The sequence below is a fragment of the Pimephales promelas genome, chromosome 2 (genome assembly GCF_988280905.1).
Source record: "Pimephales promelas chromosome 2, fPimPro1.hap1.1, whole genome shotgun sequence".
Lineage (NCBI taxonomy): Eukaryota > Metazoa > Chordata > Actinopteri > Cypriniformes > Leuciscidae > Pimephales > Pimephales promelas.
The window spans coordinates 38,968,943-38,987,359 of record NC_142770.1 but is presented as its reverse complement, the minus strand read 5'-3'; the positions used below and the strand labels follow the sequence as shown (position 1 = coordinate 38,987,359).

Sequence of the window (18,417 nt, the reverse complement as noted above, 5' to 3'; positions counted from 1 at the left end):
ACCCTTTCGTTAGGGTACCTAGCACAGTGAAAGGGTACTAAAAGGTGGAGCTAGACTCACTGCAGAACGCTGATTGGTGGACAGAGTATCGTCACTCGTGCGTGCCACAAGGGCATTAAAGCATACAGTTGAAATATAATACTATTGTTATTGTGTCACGAAATGTGGTTTTAATAGTTTTTCAGGCGAGAAAGTAAATCTGGCTTAAAAGCTCAAATCTGGTTTATTTATAGATTTATGATCATTTGAAGATCCATTCCAAGCGATCACCGGACGCTCGCGCTCGTGTCCCCCGCCTGGAACAGCCTTTCATCGGCCATTCATTCTAATGTTTGCCGCTGCGCTGACTCTGACGTCTGTGTGGTGATTAAACATGAGATATAAACATGAGATATTCGTCTTGTACAGACCTAACAGGCGATCTTTGGTCTCGTGAATCTATAATTCTTTCCCTGGCCAATAGTTTGGGCAGAAGGATCAGTGAAGTTTCATATATTTGAGCGCTGAATTTGTATATTTGACTGAATTGTTTGCTTTATGTTATTAAAGCTTTACTGTATCTTTATTACAAGATCATCTGTAATGTTTATTGCAATATTTGTAGGGCCTACCAATGCAATATGCAATACATTACATATTGCCTGGAATATGTTTAATTTTGTAAAATTTAAACGAAAAGAGTCAGGGTTGTGTTTTATATTTAGCTTTGTTATAAATATAACGTTACATACATGCATTGAATAATCAATAGGTTATGCGTTGCCTGAACCACATTTGAAATGTATTTAAATGAAATCGAAAAGAAGCAGAGTGGTGTTTTAAAACATATTAAGTTTTGTTGTTGCCTCAAATGTACATACAGAGATAACCGGAGTAGCAGCACGAGCTGAGAAGTGCATTCAAGAACGTGCGGTTCCATTAGCAGAATTAACGTTACTGGACTCGCATCCTCGGGAGTCATTCTCCTGAGTCGGGCTTAGCGTAGGCTACTTGGTATTGAGAAACGCCTAATGCCAGTGCTTGTTTCCTGTGACAAACATGCCGAGAAGCAAGAACAAGATCTGCTATATGTCATCCATTGTTGTTTGCTATGTCGCTTTCTTCACGCGAGAATGACGTCGATCGCTTCTTTCCGGCAAACACCACGCCTATCAAGTAAGGGTACTGTTGGCAGTGGAAACACAAGCCTGATCATGGTGTACCGACCCGTACTGTACTGTACCATACCGCACCGCACCCCTCAGTGGAAATGAGCCATTAGTGCCAACTGGGCATCGTTTAAATGCCACGGCCTACCTGAGCATTGTTTCGGACCATGTCCATCCCTTTATGGCCACCATGTCCCCATCCTCTGATGGCTACTTCCAGCAGGATAATGCACCATGTCACAAAGCTGGAATCATTTCAGATTGGTTTCTTGAACATGTCAATGAGTTGACTGTACTAAAATGGCCGCCACAGTCACCAGATCTCAACCCAATAGAGCATCTTTGGGATGTGGTGGAACGGGAGCTTCGTGCCCTGGATGAACATCCCACAAATCTCCATCAACTGCAAGATGCTATCCTATCAATATGGGCCAACATTTCTAACGAATGCTTTCAGCACCTTGTTGAATCAATGCCACGGAGAATTAAAGCAGTTCTGAAGGCGAAAGTGGCCAAACAGTGTTAGTGTGGTGTTCCTAATAATCCTTCAGGTGAGTGTAATGCCTATCAATTAAACACTAGACTAAACTCTACTGGTTGTCATACTTGTTGATGAAATGCCACAGTTTCATCCCATCATCTCTGTAGTAGTAGTTTGGCACAGTCTCCAGGCCTCTCTCTGAGATGTTATCAGGAAGACAGAGGGCGCTGTAGGTCAGGGAGGCAGTGGCACGCTTCAGCAACTTCTCCAATGACTCTCCACCTACTCCTGCATACTACGAGTGGTAGAACGGAGAGAAGACGCGACATAAAGTTAGGGCAAAGGCTACTGTATAAGCAAAGTTCTCTCATCACAAATCCCATTATAATTTCCTCAGCATTTAAATACAAAAATATTAGTTAAAATTTAGTAAAAGCAATCTAGCAATGTATTGATGTAAGACGTCAGTCATCACAGAAGACGTTAAAGAGCCATTCATGTATTTATTTTTTTTTTTTACCAATCTTACAAGATATTTTTGCACGTATTCAACAAAAAGTGTATTGGATTATAATTGAAGACTGATCCTTTAGTGCCTCTTTTAACCATTGAATGTGCACACCTTTGTAATGGCCCCATCCTTGGATATCAGCTGATTCCGGGCCATGATGTTGATCTGGAGCGTGTATCGGATATGGGGAAAGAGGAGCTGCAGAAGGAAAAGTAAGAAAGACATTTGTATTCACTGCCTTCACATTCTTTGAAGATATATGAATAACGAATGAATTTTAATTTCTTGTCTGTGAGTGCGTGCGCTATTGCACCTGTGTGTGTGTGTAACTCTACCTGCAAGCCTTCTTTTGTTTGTGACTTCCTGAACTCCACTCCAGTTATTTTTACACAAATTACAGAACGATTACATTTCTGGAGAGAATTGTTAGAGGGAGGTGACTGGGTTTGAGTGAGACATTACTTGTGTGCCTAATGTTCTGTGTAGTCTGTGTCCACAAGCTATAGATGAGCCAGTCCTACCCTATCTCACGACCAATTCGTACGAATTCGTACGAGTGATTAAAAAGTGCCTAATTCGTACTAATTCGTATGACCTCACTCGTACGAATTCATACGATTTGTCTAAACCGTCTAACACGTGACGGTTATGTTTAGGGGCGGGGTCAGGGGTAGGTCATTCGTACGAATTCATACGAATTGGCCAATTCGTAAAATATGTACGATTTAGCAAAAATCGTACTAATTTGTACGACTGAGGTCGTATGAATTGTTATGAATTAGCCACGAATTAGCCACCTCGTAAAATTCGTACGAATTCCCGTGAGATCGGGTTGGCCAGTCCCTCTCTCCAAAAGGCCAATAATGAAGGACGGGCTTTTTCACTTGGTAACAATAGATACAATAGGTCAAATAGACACAGCTGTGACCACACACTACACCTGAAAACTCCCCTGCCGTCAAATAGTATAGAAGTGCCATACATTATTGAACTCGCTATCATTCTCTCTCTCTGTGGGTGTGGATGTGGCATCTCTGGAGCACGCCACTGTTGTAGCCCTCATCCTTCACACACGTCAAACCGCCTCATGCGCGGCAGATTCAATACCTTGTGGAGAGGGTGTGGCGAGGGGAGATTGCGCAGCGTGGCCACGGTGAACACCTCCGCCAGCAGGTGAGTCCTCAGCAGGTGAAAGTCCACCTCGTGAACGCTAAACTCTGCGCTTCGGACGAAGATCTTGGCCAGTTTCCAGTCAGCCTTTGAATCCGTCGGGAGGAAGATGGGATTGTCTTTGCCGGGCTTCTGCCGTAACTGTGGAGATTACATTTGAACATCCGTGAAAATGCTACAAATGGTTTCTGAGGGAATCTCTGCAATTATTTTTCTCCCTTTTTATGAAATGAGAAAGGATTTCCACGACATCTGTCGTAATTACTCTATAAAGACATTGACATCATTCAGACGTTTGCCTACTCTTCAGTTGTACATTATATATCACATTTTATTCTTTGTAATAATTTGGTTATTTACCTCATCTTTCGAGATGTATTCATCTGTGTTTAATTTAATAAAGACTGAGCAGGTAGTTCTGTTTCAGTCTGGGATATGTCGCTTCTTGAGCATTTCCCAGCTGAAGCAAGTTCGAATCTCTCTAAATGCTCAAGGAGCGACGTCCCGTTCAGCGTGATGTCTTGTGTTCTCCCTCAAAGAGCCGAGGTTTTATTCGTAATGTATTTCTGCTTGTAGATCCGCACCTGAATGGCGATGGGCAGCATCAAGCCTTGAGGGTTGCAGTACAGCAGGACCAGGGGAGCCGTGAGATACTGCTGTCTGCCACTGACCACATTGCCCACCAGCTCATCCAGCATCTTATAGTCAGACAGGAAGATGTTCCCTTTCTGGGTGTGGGTGCAGATCACACCAAATATGAAGACACACACGAAATTAGACAAAACCAAAGCAAACCAGACCCAGTCTTTCCAAATCATTGCCAGTGGCAAGAAAGCGTACCTCCATCTCCTGCTCCAAGCTGCTGCCTCCTAGGGAGCCTTTGACCATGTCGTCTGTGACGGGGAAGTTCTCGGGCAGAGTTGAGCAGAGCTGGATCATCATAGGATTGAGGCCATTCAGAAACTGGTAGCCAAAGAACTCGTCCTCATCCCAGTGCTCCTGACAGTATTCTGCAAAGCATGCCGTGTCAGAACATATCCCTTACAGAACCAAGATATATTTCCCATGTGTGAATGGTTTAACAGTATATTTGAAAAAATTCAGAAAAATATATTGTGTTTATATGTTACAATCTATTGAATTATACATAAGGTATTTGCCGCTTTTCATGTATTGAAAAATATGTGGCAGTATATTTACTAATATATCATAATGTATGTAACTTTATATTCAGTAATACACTTCATAATATATAGATGTATACATGATTAGCTATGGCACTGCAGATATTTTATTTAATTACTCAAGCACCACATAAACACACGTATATAGAGATACTCGGATATACCAGAAAACCTTTTAAATTAAAAAAGGAAACACTAGCATATCTCGGCCCTATACTAATATTGAGCAAAACAGATTAAAATAACACTTGATTTTAACATTTGCTCTCCTTTAACAGTCAGAAGCAAAGCATGATGGGAACTAGAAGTCTGATGTAACTCATTCCGTGACTGTGTGTGAACATATATATTTGTGTGCCATTCACATTGAACATACATTTACAATATTTTGGGAACATGTATGTGCAGCACATGTACACATAAAGGCCAAAACCTTGTGAATGTTATTGCTGTTTTTGTCTCTATTTATAAATATTTTATATTCATTAATAGCCGTAAATGGTCAATGCATATATTGCAGTATATTGGAAAAGATGAGCACTAGTTTCCCATATATGGAAATGTGTTATGTAATTTATCGCATTAAATTTTGCAGTATATTCCCATATATTTTTACTCTGTAAGGGATGATATAGTATAGACAGTACTTTATTTGCCATACAGTAATTTTGAGCAGTTTTTTCATTTAAGAGGAGTACCAATGGTTTCCGATCTTTTGTCACAAAGGATTGGTTCCAGTTGGCTGATGCTTTCCCATGAATCTCTGCAGTCAGCTAATCCAGTTAGCTTTAGAGCAACTAACCTGCACACACAGAATACACAGTGCAAACATTCATAGTGTAACAGCCTTGATATTCAACTATATAGTTGTGAGCATCTTTGTAGTTACTACTTTGGCCGTGTGGAAAGTGCACATTTTCTGACACGTTTGTTCAAACACTATATACAATTTTCAACACTTGACGAGCTATAATCCTGGTTGTGGGCGCTCCGTTGCCGACAGTCTCTGCCTACGGTTTACCAATAACAACTGACTGGGTCATCTGACCAATCGCCGCAGATTCGCGTCACTCAAAGGAGGTGTTTGGGAAAATGAATCGTGGAACGAATCATTTGGGAGTCATTGATCAAATCAGTTAAAAATAAATGCATATTATAAGACAAATAAAGTGTTTTTTATCCTTGCATGCACGTTAAACCGCTTTTTTGGGAACTCCTGAAACAAAAATAGGAACATTTCAAATGCTATGATAGGGGCTCTTTAATGCAATTTTGAGACAAATAAATGTACATTTCTGGTCAGGATTTTGACCAAGGTCCTGAGCCGTTGCTGGGCGCTGCGGACAGACACTGAATGCTCGCCGGTGTACACTCCTAGAGAATAAAGTGCTTCAATTTTAAATATGTGGCGCTGAGCTTCTCGTCAGGTGTGCTAGAAACCAGCATGTCAGTGAATAAAATATAGTATAAAGTAGGCCTATAGCTTGGGTGTCAATGAGTGACAAAAACAGGATTGTTGTTGTAACGTTATATAAATACCAGAACTGCTACCAGTGCAAGTCGGATATTACTACTGTTCTTATTATATAATAAACATTCACCAGTATTTCTAATACACGAGTGTAAACTTTGCACTGGCACTTTTGAAAAAAATGAAAAAGCACAAGAATCTGTCAAGAAGCAGAGTGAAACTACACCGACGTGAACCTGCTGCTGCTGCCGATAATCTGGAAGAGGAAGCCAATATGGCAAAACCATGAATAGGCCTACTGAATATATTGCTTGTCATTCAAATAAGAAATAGAGTTGACACCAGTTCAGTTGTTTCCCTAAATTCTTAAGGTTGTGTTGTTGTAAAAACCCAATATTGGGTCCAGCAGACCCGTGAACTCTGAACAGTGTGTAACAAAGAGATGAACACTACAGGAGGGAGTGAAAATGACTTGGTCACTTACTGCTTTCCTGCGGAGAAGTAAAACTCGGATTCCTTTGAGAAAGAGAATCGGACTTCAGGCGGCAGAGAGCAGGCACTGTCGCAATCGATAACTTGAGGCATGCCCTCAGCATACACACGCCACCTAGGAGTAAAGTATTTCAACACAAGGAATTTCATTTCTCTTTATCTTAATATAACGCAGACACTTGGCTGTCACACTCGACTTGTATAGGCAGGCGTGCTGTCCACCAACCTAAATAACTTCTGTTGCTCGTCCACCTCCCTCATCCTTAGTTTTTGGGCTATTAGGTTGGTGTCCTGGAACACAAGTGAAGCTGAAATACAAATGCCAACATTAATTTACAATCTAAATTTCAGTTTGGAAACACTTTTGAAAAAAAAAAAAAATGGAATCTATATTTTGTATATATATTAGGGTGACCAACTGTCCTGTTTTCAAATAACAATTTTCTATCCATACAGAGGAGGCATAACCTACTTTAAATGTATTGAAATTAATAAGGTATCTTTGAGTAAACTTCGAGTATCATTTGAGTAGGCCCATCTGTTTGCCAGGCCGAGTGTCCTGGTGTTTGGTAATCAAAATATGGTCACCCTAATACATGTATGTATGTATGTATGTATGTATATATTTATCGTGTCTTGACTATACAACGATGACTTCTCAAATGTGCTTTATTAGTAGCATAATAAGTAATAGTAGCATTAGCCTATAGCTAATCTTCTGAGATACATAAAAAAGAACCATTTGAATGACAACTACATACGCAGTACATCTGCAAGCCATCAGCCATATGGAAAAGGTTTGCTAAAAACACCTGTGATTCTTATATGTTCCAACAGAATATTGAAAGGGACATATATGCTGCAAAATCCACATATATAAATTGCATAATATTAATATATTTTTTGAATCATATACTGCATGTCCTACACAAAAGCCATATAGATTTTCTTGATGTAAAAACATAGGAAAATAATGCTAATTTAATATTCATGTCCAGCATCTTAAAGTATTAAGTTGACTTTCAAACTCACCCTGATGTCATCCAAGATATCCATGTATCACTTAAATTTTTTATACACAGAATGCAGGGGCGCAACTACCCAGTTTCGGAGGGGTATGCAGCAACAATTTTAGCCCTAATAAGTGAGTAATAAGTGAGTAATAAGTGAGTAGGAAGAAATGAGAGCTAACAGAAAAAAAAGTGCAAAATTGTCGTTTATTAACACAATTAAACTATAGATACTTGATGAACCCCCCCTAAGAAAACTATAAGCTCCATTGTAACAGTAATACCAGTGTTTCTCACAGGATTTTAGGTAAAACTGTGGTAGGTGGACCTCTGTTTCTCTAGGGGGGTTCGGGGGCATGCTCCCCCGCAAGAAAATTTTGTGTTCTGTAATGTTAAATTCAGCAGTCTGGTGCACTTTGAGAGTTCCAAATTAAAAGCTCCAACCCATATTCAGGGTGCAAGTTAAACAGAGAAAATTTTGATCCTCTTTTAGTTAGTGTCTGTATAAATTACACTACTACAAAATAATAGTTATAATATTAATCCCATGATAGTAATTGCCATAAAGGCTATTGTAAAACAAATGCACAGAAAAATAAAGGAAACTTTCATAATTAGTTTTGCACTAATTTCTATACTTGAAAGATACTTGCGCATAATGACATATTTCATGGGCCAGTGTGTCAGAAAAAAAAAAACTAAAGCTGACTTTTTTTGACCAATGCATTACACCAGCACAGCGCCGCCAATTAAGCAAAAAACAAAACAAAAACAAACAACAAACAAACAAATGGGCCGCCGATGTATGAGTTTTGTGGGCCGTTAAGACAAATAAATTAAAAAAGGATGAAATGTATTGTCTGAAATACATTCCCAGCGGGAATCTCCCGGTAGTCCCGATGGCCACAGAGATATAGATAGCCATGCCTGGATGTCACATTTTAAATCCTACCTGTTGGATTTCAGCAATGCATGCAGTTATTTAGGTGCTGTCGCATCAATTGACATGCCATCTCCTTTTCTCTCTTTCTTTTTCTATTTTTAGCCCCAGAGCATTTTGTTTTATCCATCTTTTTCGACGACAACTAACTACTCGTACCTGCTCGCTCAGAGCTCACGGCGCCCCCGCCCGCTCGCGATATTACCCGCCCCCCTTCTCCATGAGGGCGCCTACTCTAGCCTGGCTGTTAGTCCTCTAAAATTTTATATAACATTGAAGGAATGCAGAAATGATTTAGAAACGCACAACGGCAGCTACATATAGAAATAGCTGCCGTTGTAGCCTATATATATATATATATATTTTTTTTTATTTTATTTTATTTTTTTTACCATCGCTTTGGCGCCCCATTGTGCTGCGCCCCTATGCGCCGCATATAGCGCATACCCACTTTTTGCGCCACTGACAGAATGGACTTCAATGGCAACCAACTATTCAAATGTTCAAAGAAGTTTCAAAAGTATATATATATATATATATATATTATTTTTAGTAATTTTTTAATTATTTTTATTATTTTTTTATTTTTATTTTTTAACGACCGTTCGTTTCACTAGATTAGACCCTTATTTCTTGACTGGGATTGTGTCGAGACTTCGAAGCTACATTGAAAATTTGAATCTTTGGTTCCCATTGAAGTCCATTCTGTGTAGAAAAATCCTAGAATGTTTTCCTCAAAAACCTTAATTTATTTTTAACTGAAGAAGTGAATTAATAGAATTGAGTGAATTAATAAAACAGTGAAGTTTACCAATAAGTGTAAGGCTCATAGACAGTAAAAGGGTAAGGCTGTAGTCAATCATGTCAATCATGCTCATATACTGTATAATCAACATTTGATGAAACTTAATAGAAAACTATTTAAAACTGCACACACAAGCACACATTTAAATTACAAAAAAAAAAAAATTATTAAAATCTATTCTACAAGATACAGTTGAATATTTTACATATATCAATGGTTTTGTTTTAAATTCTGTATCATCAGATTTCATTTTCATTTGTGACAATTTCTGTAAACTTTATCACAGTAAGCCTACTAAGTTAGTACATCTACTATTCTTAACCTGAAAAGGATACTTAATGTATTAGAAAGATGATTGATGTGAAATAAGATGCAGAATTGTGATTATTTTTGTTTCATGGATTCAAATGTCTCTGTATTTTCCTTTAACGTTTTCTCAATAAAAATAAAAATAAAATATATATATATAATACTATTCTTAACCTAGTACAAACATAAAACTTTCCTTAAGTTATTCTTATGCATATCACCACCAGAGTTTGTCACATACAAAAATATATTCTAGCCAATTTTCAACATTTTATTCATTTGACGCAACTTTGTTAAATTGCTGGACCCTCTGATTGAAATAAACACTGTGATGAATTACATCCGGGGGAAAAAGCACAAGAAAAGAGAGAGGTGGATGTTAGAGTACCTATGGGGAAAAAGGAGGCAAAATCGATTTTTAAGAGGAAGTTAATAAATAAATGGCAAATTAGATGGGATAGTAGTAGCAAAGGGAGGTGGTGTATCACAAAGATAGTAGGGAGGGTAAACTGCCAGGGAGGAAATGGGAAAGAAGAGGTTTTGCTGTCTAGGTTAAGACTGGGACGTACAGGGTTAAACTCAACACTGGCAATTATGGGATTATACATGAGACTGGATTATGTGATGAATGTGGTGTATCTGAAAAGGTTTGTCATGTATTATTTAGTTGTAGTAAATATAATATTTTTCGGGATGTGTTGAAGAATGGAGAGTGAAGAATGAGGATATTGTAGGAAAAGGTTTAATGGATAGACAGATATATAGAGCATTATTTACATTCATATACAGTATGATTCAGGTTTGGGATATAGATTATAATAAGTGTGTAATGTTGAACCTGCCATGGGGAATGAGTGTGGACGGAGGAGCTGAACACACAGCGCCGGATGAAGCCCAATGAAACCTCTATTGCAGGTATGATAGTGAATGTTGATGTATGTGGGATGATATAGACCATTTCACAAGATGTAAACAACACTAGTCCAGAAGCACTTCCTGTTTCAGTTTTTTAACACTACATAAAAGCTGGGATAAAATACAACCAACAGAACATATAAAACTGAATCAAAAAGTTAAACAACATCTTTAAGATGTTTTCTTTACATGTGAAATAAAGAAAACAGTTACAAACTGAAGTTATCGAGCATCCTTAATCCTTCACCGGAAATAACGCCGTGCATAGAGCCCATTTTCTTTGATTCGCGATGCAAGCCATCCGATGAGGGAAAACGCATGGATTAAGTGTTTTATCGCATTTATATATGCATTGTATAACGTCTTATTGTTTTATAACAATGTGTATGTGCTGTGCGTGGCTAAACCGCTCTCAGGGGGGCACTTAATTCCGTCGACGACCTAGCCAGGATGGGTTTGTTTTTTAACAGGGAAACGGCGAAAGTAAGTGTTTTATCTAATTTACAACATGTATTTTATAATATATTGATTTATAGCGATATTTAGATGCTTTGTGCACTTAAACGAGCTGAATATTTTCTCTAAGGCGACCATCTTTGACTCAATACTGAGCTCAATACTAACGTTAACAGGAAAAACACGGAAAAATGTTTTTAATCTAATCTACAACATGTATTTCATGGCATTATATTGTTTTGTAACAATATTTATGTGATGTGCGTGCTTAAACCTTTCTCACAGAGGCCTGCATCTTCTTTAACTCGCGACGCAGTGCAGACATGGAGTGCTTTTAGCAGTAAAAACGAATAGTAAGTGTTTTAACTCATTACAATACGTGTTTTATATTGTTTATGACAATATTTGTGATGTGAAAATATTAAAAGTATGTATATTTATCCTCAAACTATCTTTTACTCTCGTTTACCAGAACACCTAGTGTAGTTAAATGAAAAACAGAAGAACAACGAGTGGGGGTTCAATCTTCAACTGGCTGGCAGGAGCTGCCACTGGCAGGTCACGTGACTGACTGGCAGCTGCCAGTGGTTGTCTGTCAGTCTGCCTTTGGCAAGTTTCAGAAACCATTGATTTTTGACAGTTTTTGTGTTTTGTGTTCCTCCCTTTATAGCTCATTTATTATGTATCTGTTGAAATTATTCGTTATTAGTAGTAGGATCCCAATTTAATAGTCAAATGGCCGTGATCAGACTGGCAGTTGGACTCATCCAGTCAGCCGCGGGTGATCAGCGAATATAACGCGTTGCCTGACACTCTCGCTGAAAGGAAATAAAAAAATTTCTTATTATGAATATAATGTCATGCCTTTATTCTTGTGTATGATTGGTGTTTTGGGTACTGTTGTCGCGATTAAACCAGTGAAATGGCCGTGATCCGACTGGCAGCTTACAGACGCTCATCCAGTCAGCCGAGTCTGAGACTGCGAGTCTAACGCGTTGCCTGACACTCTCGCTAAAAGGAAATAAATTGTTTTCTTATTATGAATATAATGTCATAATGTATAATGTATAATGTGCCCACGGCCATTTGACTGGTTTAATCGGGATAAACGGCCCCAAAATACCAATCATACACAAGAATAAAGGCATGACATTATATTCATAATAAGAAAACAATTTATTTCCTTTTAGCGAGAGTGTCAGGCGACGCGTTAGACTCGCAGTCTCAGACTCGGCTGACTGGAAGAGCGTCTGCAAGCTGCCAGTCGGATCACGGCCATTTGACTATTAAATTGGGATCCTACTACTACTACTACTACTAATAATAATAATAATTTCAACAGATACATAATAAATGAGCTATAAAGCGAGGAACACAAAAACTGTCAAAAATCAATGGTTTCTGAAACTAGACTGACAGACAACCACTGGCAGGTCACGTGACCTGCCAGTGGCAGCTCCTGCCAGTGGCAGCTCCTGCCAGTGGCAGCTCCTGCCAGCCAGTTGAAGATTGAACCCCTACTGAGAACAACTCCACAGACTGCAGATCAGCAATGCACGTGAAATTGTCACTTTATTTCCTTTTTTGGAGGACCAAGTTTCTTAGAATGGGTAACTAATTCTTTCAGATTAAATATTTATGCAAAATGTACTTATCAGAATAACTTTTGATGTTGGGTGGTTATGCTTTCATGTTTAAATGTAAGTTCCCTATCGAGGGAACTCAACACTGCGTCGATAAAATCGACTCTTTGGGGACGCTCCCTAATGGCTCTTTCAGACTGCACGATTTTCAAAGTAGTCAGGTCGCTGCTCTTTTCACACTGCATGACTATCTTGGCCAGCATTCAGTCGCTGCTGTGTTCACACTGGACGATGGATCGGCGACAGAAGGTTTCACACTGCATGACTTTAGAAAAATCGCCGACAGACTCTGTCTAGCACGCTGCACGCAAACTACATTTCACAACAAACACGCGTGAGATATGAAAAGGAAACAACACGCGACACCACACGTGCAAGACCGGAGTTCTCACGTGAGACTTTTTTTTTTCGACCCGGTTGTGGTACAGCTGGTGAAACAGACACGAGTGCTCCTGCCAAATTTCTACAAATTTTTCTTCCATTTATTGTGTCCAAATAGACTGAGAAGAAGCTTTTTTTGTTGAAACAATGCCATATCATGTTGATATGTGATCTATAACTCCTCCCCGAACTCCCTGCTGCTCTGTATCTTGCTCTCTCACTGGCTGCCGGTGATCGCCGATGTAGTTTTCAGTCAAAACACTTTTCACACAGCAGGATTTTGAATCGCCGACAGGTCTAGATATTTAGCATGCCAAATATCTCACGGGCGTCGGCGACTCGTCGGTGATTCTCTCAGTTCGCGTCTTTGTTCATTCACACTGCGTGATTGTCACTCGCGTGAACGAGCGCCGATTTGCCTGTGATTTCGGGCATTTGTCGGCGATTTCTCAAAACCTGTCGGCGAGCCAAAATCGTGGCTAAAATCATGCAGTCTGAACTCGGCATAAGCGTGCGCCTCTGAAGTATGAATGAAACTAATCCAATCCTGATTGGTGTTGCGTCGTGACGTAACATGTGACGGCATACCCGGAAGTATAAAAGTGACGCTGTCACAACACACACTAGCTTTCGCTCTTCAGCAAGCGCTTTATTCATTCATTCATTCATTCATTCATTCAACTTTATTTGTCCCCAGGGGGAAATTTAAAGGCACATTACAGTAGCTTACATAAGCAAAGCACATTGCACAACCAACACTACACAGCACATATCGTTAAAAAACTAAAACCTGAAAAATCATTAACTCCTATTAAAATTCAAGTTCATAAGCTGCACGGCCCTCGGGATGAAGGTTACTTTCCTCCTCTGTGTCCGACAAAGCGGACAACGGAGTCTGCTTCCCGAGGGTAGCCATTCAAACTCCGAAAACAGAATGTGAGAGGGGTCATTAATAATCCTACGTGCCACCTTTACAGTCTGTTGGTCGCATAAGGCATTAAGAGTACGAACAGGCTGGTCAATGATCTTTGAACAGACCTTAACCACGCTCGACAGACGGTTCCTGTTTAGGAGAGTGATGGAATGAAACCAGCTAGTAAATGAAAAAGTTATTACATTTTCAATGAAAGAATAATAAAATGTCTTGAGAATAACTTTGTTAACCCCGAATGACTTCAACTTCCTAAGTAGGTATTGTCTCTGATGACACTTTTTAAGGATTTCCTCTGTATTGGTGGAAAACCTTAACAGGTTATCGAAGGTCGATCCCAGGTATTTGTATGTCGCCACTATCTCCACTGGCTCCTGCTGAATAATAGTGGTGACAGCCTCTGCTAATTGTCTTTGTTTGGGTGAGAAGGTAACAATCATGTCTTTGGTTTTATCTATGTTCAGCTCTAGACAAGACTTTCCGCACCAAATTAAAAAGTCCTGCAGGGCTGGTCCGTGATGTTGTACATTACTGGAAAGCAGAGACAAGAAGACTGTATCATCAGCAAATTTCACACAATGGCAGTTTGGCTGGACGGATCTACAATCATCAGTGTAGAGAATGAAAAACAGTGGAGAGAGGACACAGCCTTGTGGAGAGCCTGTGGAGGTGAAGAGGTTGTCCGATAGAGTGTGGTTCACCAATACCCTCTGTGATCTTTTGGTGAGGAAATCTAGAATCCACAGGATGAGTTGGAACTGTCTGTCTTATTTGGTGTTGTTTGTCTTATTATTGGAAAGAATGGCCAGTGAGCAGTTCAAGAATTGTGTGCATCCCTGCCCTCGTTTCATCACGGGTGGGGACGCACACTCTCTCTGTGTGAATTGTTTGGGAGTGCAGCACGCACGGGCAGCTCTCGAGGGGGCTGCTTGTGAAATGTGTGAGGCTATGCCTATTAGAGTGCTGCGCTCCCGGCTGGCGTGCTTTGACGAGCACGGTCAGGCTCGCGTTCCCCAGGGTTCCGGTCCCGCATATGTCCAGGCGATGCGGCGACTGAGATCCTGGGGTTCGCAGCGGGATCTGGCGGAGGAGAGTGAGAATGCTGAGGCATTTTCTCGCTCTCCATCGGCTGATCCCGCGGCCTCTGAGAGCGGTGTGGGAGCCCGCGCTGCGGTTTCTCCTGCCCGCGATCAGGTCCCGATGCTTGAGCTGTCTGCTTCTGAGGAAGTGGACGTGTTTAGCATTGATGCGGACGACCGTGATCTCAGCGCGCCATCACGTGGCCTGAATTATGAGGAGCTGGTGGAGGTTGTGACGCGCGCTGTGGCCAGACTAAACATCAGCTGGCCACAACCTGAGCAGGAAACGCAAGTCACAAGTAAAATGGACGAGCGTTACCTGCAGGGTCTGCCGTTTTTTCCCGATCTCCATAAAGAGATCTCGAGAACGTGGGAAAGACCGCATTCGTCCCGTATTTCGAGTCCCAGTATAATAGATTACCGCAATGTTGTGGGGGCTCGAGATATGGGATATGGGAAGATGCCGAAGGTGGAGGAGGCTTTAGCGAGCTATCTCTCTCCCGAATCGGCGTCTTCCCTAAAGACCCCGGTGTTGCCTAGTAAGCCCTGCAGGGAAACATCTGCATTAGTGGGCAGGGCTTACATGGCGGCGGGTCGGGCTGGTTCATGTCTGCACTCGATGGCGATTTTACAGGCATACCAGGCCGACCTCCTGAAGGATTTGGATGAGGGGGAGGGGCCTACTCATGAGGACATCTCGGAGTTGAGGAAGGCCACAGATTTGTCTCTCCGGGCCACTAGGGAAGCAGCCAGCGCTATTGGCCGCTCTATGGCGGCCATGGTGGCCACGGAGAGGCATCTGTGGCTGAACTTATCTGTAATTAAGGAAAAGGATAGGTCCTTCCTGCTGGATGCGCCGCTTTCGGCTTCTGGCCTGTTCGGCGACGCCGTTAATTCGGTTGTCGACAGGTTTCAGGAGTCGAGAAAACAATCTGCGGCGTTCCAGCAGTACCTCCCCCGGAAAGCGAAGGCCAAATCTAGTAGGGTGGGGCAAAGCGATCAGCCCCAGCCATCAGCCAGCTCCTCCCACAGGGCAGTGCAGAAGGAGAGCGTTTCCTCTAGAGCCCCCCCTCCGGGGTCTTGGCAACAGAGGAAACGCTCCCAAAAACCGAAGTCCTCCGGCCAGAGGGGCGACCTGAGGGACGTCATTCAGGCTAGGAGGACTTCGGAAAAGAGGTCCTAGCCACGGCAGGACTTCAGAGGGCTGCCCCCTCCGCAGTGAGACAACCGAGGTTGTTCTCACAGCGGGGCCCTCTAGGAAAAGATGCAGGTCCGCCGTTAACAGCGTTTCGGGCCGCATCAATTTCCAGCGAAAAGACGATTTTAAAACATCGGTTATGGTCGCAGGGACCGAATCGACTACAGCCTGCCAATATTCAGCTTCAGGTAGTCGAAAAGAATACCCTGAAGACACCAGAGGCCAGCCTCAAGAGGCTGGTACCCTTAGTAGATTTTGTAGAGGAATGGTATCATCTTCCCAACATATCTCCATGGGTCCTGCAGATAATACGAGTTGGGTACAGACTGCAGTTCGCGCACCGCCCCCCAAGTTTTCTGGGGTGGTGCTCACTGCGGTGGTCCCAGAGCAGGCTCAGGTGCTGGAACAAGAAGTACAGACTCTGCTGTCGAAAGGAGCCATAGAACGTGTTCTTCCGGTAGACAGGGAGTCCGGGTTTTACAGCCGGTACTTTATAGTTCCAAAGAAGGATGGAGGGTTAAGCCAATTTTGGATCTCAGGGTGTTGAACCGGTCTCTGAGAAGGTTCAAATTCAGAATGTTGACCATTCCAACAATCGTGAATCAAATCAGGTCCGAGTACTGGTTTGTCACGATAGATCTGAAAGACGCCTATTTTCACATCTCCATCCTTCCATGTCACAGGAGGTACCTGAGGTTCGCTTTCGGGGGCGAAGCGTACCAATATCGGGTTCTTCCGTTCGGCCTAGCACTCTCTCCCCGCACATTTACCAAGTGTATGGACGTGGCCCTTGCTCCACTGAGACTTCAGGGGATTCGGGTATTGAATTATCTCGACGACTGGCTTATTCTGGCCCAGTCTCGGGACATGGCAGTTTGGCATCGAGATGTCGTTCTTGGCCATATTCAAAAATTGGGGTTAAGACTCAATTTGAAGAAGAGTGTGCTAGAACCGTCCCAGGGCACGACCTTTTTGGGAGTCGTGTGGAACTCGATTACAATGCAGGCACGTATGTCTCCCGCACGTATCGAGTCAATTCTGGCGATGGTATCCAGGGTGAAGCTAGGCCAGGCCGTCACTGTGAAACACTTTCAAAGGATGCTGGGCCTCATGGCAGCGGCATCCAACATTATTCCTCTGGGCCTCCTTCACATGAGACCCCTCCAGTGGTGGTTGAAGACCAAGGGGTTCTCACCCAAAGGGAATCCATTCCGTATGATCAGAGTAACGCGCAAGTGCCTTCAGTCTCTGCAAATATGGAAGAAGCCTTGGTTCCTATCCCAAGGGCCAGTGTTGGGGGTGTCATGTCGCCGGGAAACCGTTTCGACAGACGCCTCCCTTACTGGCTGGGGCGCGGTCATGGACGGCCGCTTTGCCAGGGGTCTGTGGCAGGACCATCATCGCACTTGGCATATAAATTGCCTGGAGATGATGGCTGTGTTCAGGGCTTTGAGGAGCTTCCTCCCAGACATCGAGGGTCGCCACGTCCTAATACGGACGGACAATACGTCAGTGGTGGCCTATCTGAACCGACAAGGGGGACTCAGATCGCGCCCTATGTGCAAACTGGCGCATCAGATTATCCTTTGGTCCCAGGGGAAGATATTGTCAATAAGGGCAATGTATATCCCAGGGGTTCAGAATCGGGGAGCAGACATCCTGTCGAGGCAGGGGCTGAGGCCCGGGGATTGGAGACTTCATCCGGAGGTGGTGAAGTCGATATGGGAGAGGTTCGGACCGATGGAAGTGGATCTGTTTGCGTCTCGAGAGACGTCCCACTGTCCACTTTGGTTCTCCCTCTCACATCCAGCCCCGCTGGGGTTGGATGCCATGGTACAGGCTTGGCCGAGGCTTCGCCTGTATGCTTTCCCCCCGATCGCTCTGCTCCCAGGGGTCCTGGAGAGGGTCCGTCAAGAGGGCATCAGTCTACTTCTGGTTGCCCCGAGATGGCCGACACGAGTATGGTTCTCGGATATAATATCACTCCTCATAGCTCCGCCGTGGCCGATTCCTCTGAGGAGGGATCTATTGTCCCAGGCGGAGGGCACAATCTTCCACCCTCGCCCAGAGCTGTGGAAGCTGTGGGTCTGGCCTCTGAGGGGGTTCAGTACCTGAATGCTGGCTTATCAGCTGAGGTGGTTGAAACCATACTTAGCTCTAGGGCTCCATCTACCAGGAGATTATATGGCCTCAAGTGGAAGGTGTTTCTCACTTGGTGTGGAGAACGAAGGTTGGATTCAGTAAACTGCCCAGTGGCTTCAGTTCTGGAATTCCTTCAGGATCGTTTCTCTGC

The 18,417-nt window shown here is 42.6% G+C and overlaps 1 protein-coding gene across 2 annotated transcripts in view; it reads right to left on the bottom strand.

The window, feature by feature from the left end:
* LOC120474964 (hydroperoxide isomerase ALOXE3) overlaps window positions 1–18,417 on the bottom strand; it is a 52,621-nt gene that overhangs the window by 14,127 nt on the left and 20,077 nt on the right. For both annotated transcript variants that reach the window (XM_089122389.1, XM_089122386.1), the window contains exons 4-11: window positions 6,684–6,765; window positions 6,450–6,572; window positions 5,193–5,296; window positions 4,151–4,320; window positions 3,895–4,038; window positions 3,248–3,451; window positions 2,252–2,338; window positions 1,755–1,924 (exon numbers count right to left, since the gene is read on the bottom strand). In XM_089122389.1, the coding sequence (XP_088978515.1) occupies window positions 1,755–1,924; window positions 2,252–2,338; window positions 3,248–3,451; window positions 3,895–4,038; window positions 4,151–4,320; window positions 5,193–5,296; window positions 6,450–6,572; window positions 6,684–6,765 (1,084 nt within the window). The remainder of the gene's footprint in view (window positions 1–1,754; window positions 1,925–2,251; window positions 2,339–3,247; window positions 3,452–3,894; window positions 4,039–4,150; window positions 4,321–5,192; window positions 5,297–6,449; window positions 6,573–6,683; window positions 6,766–18,417) is intronic.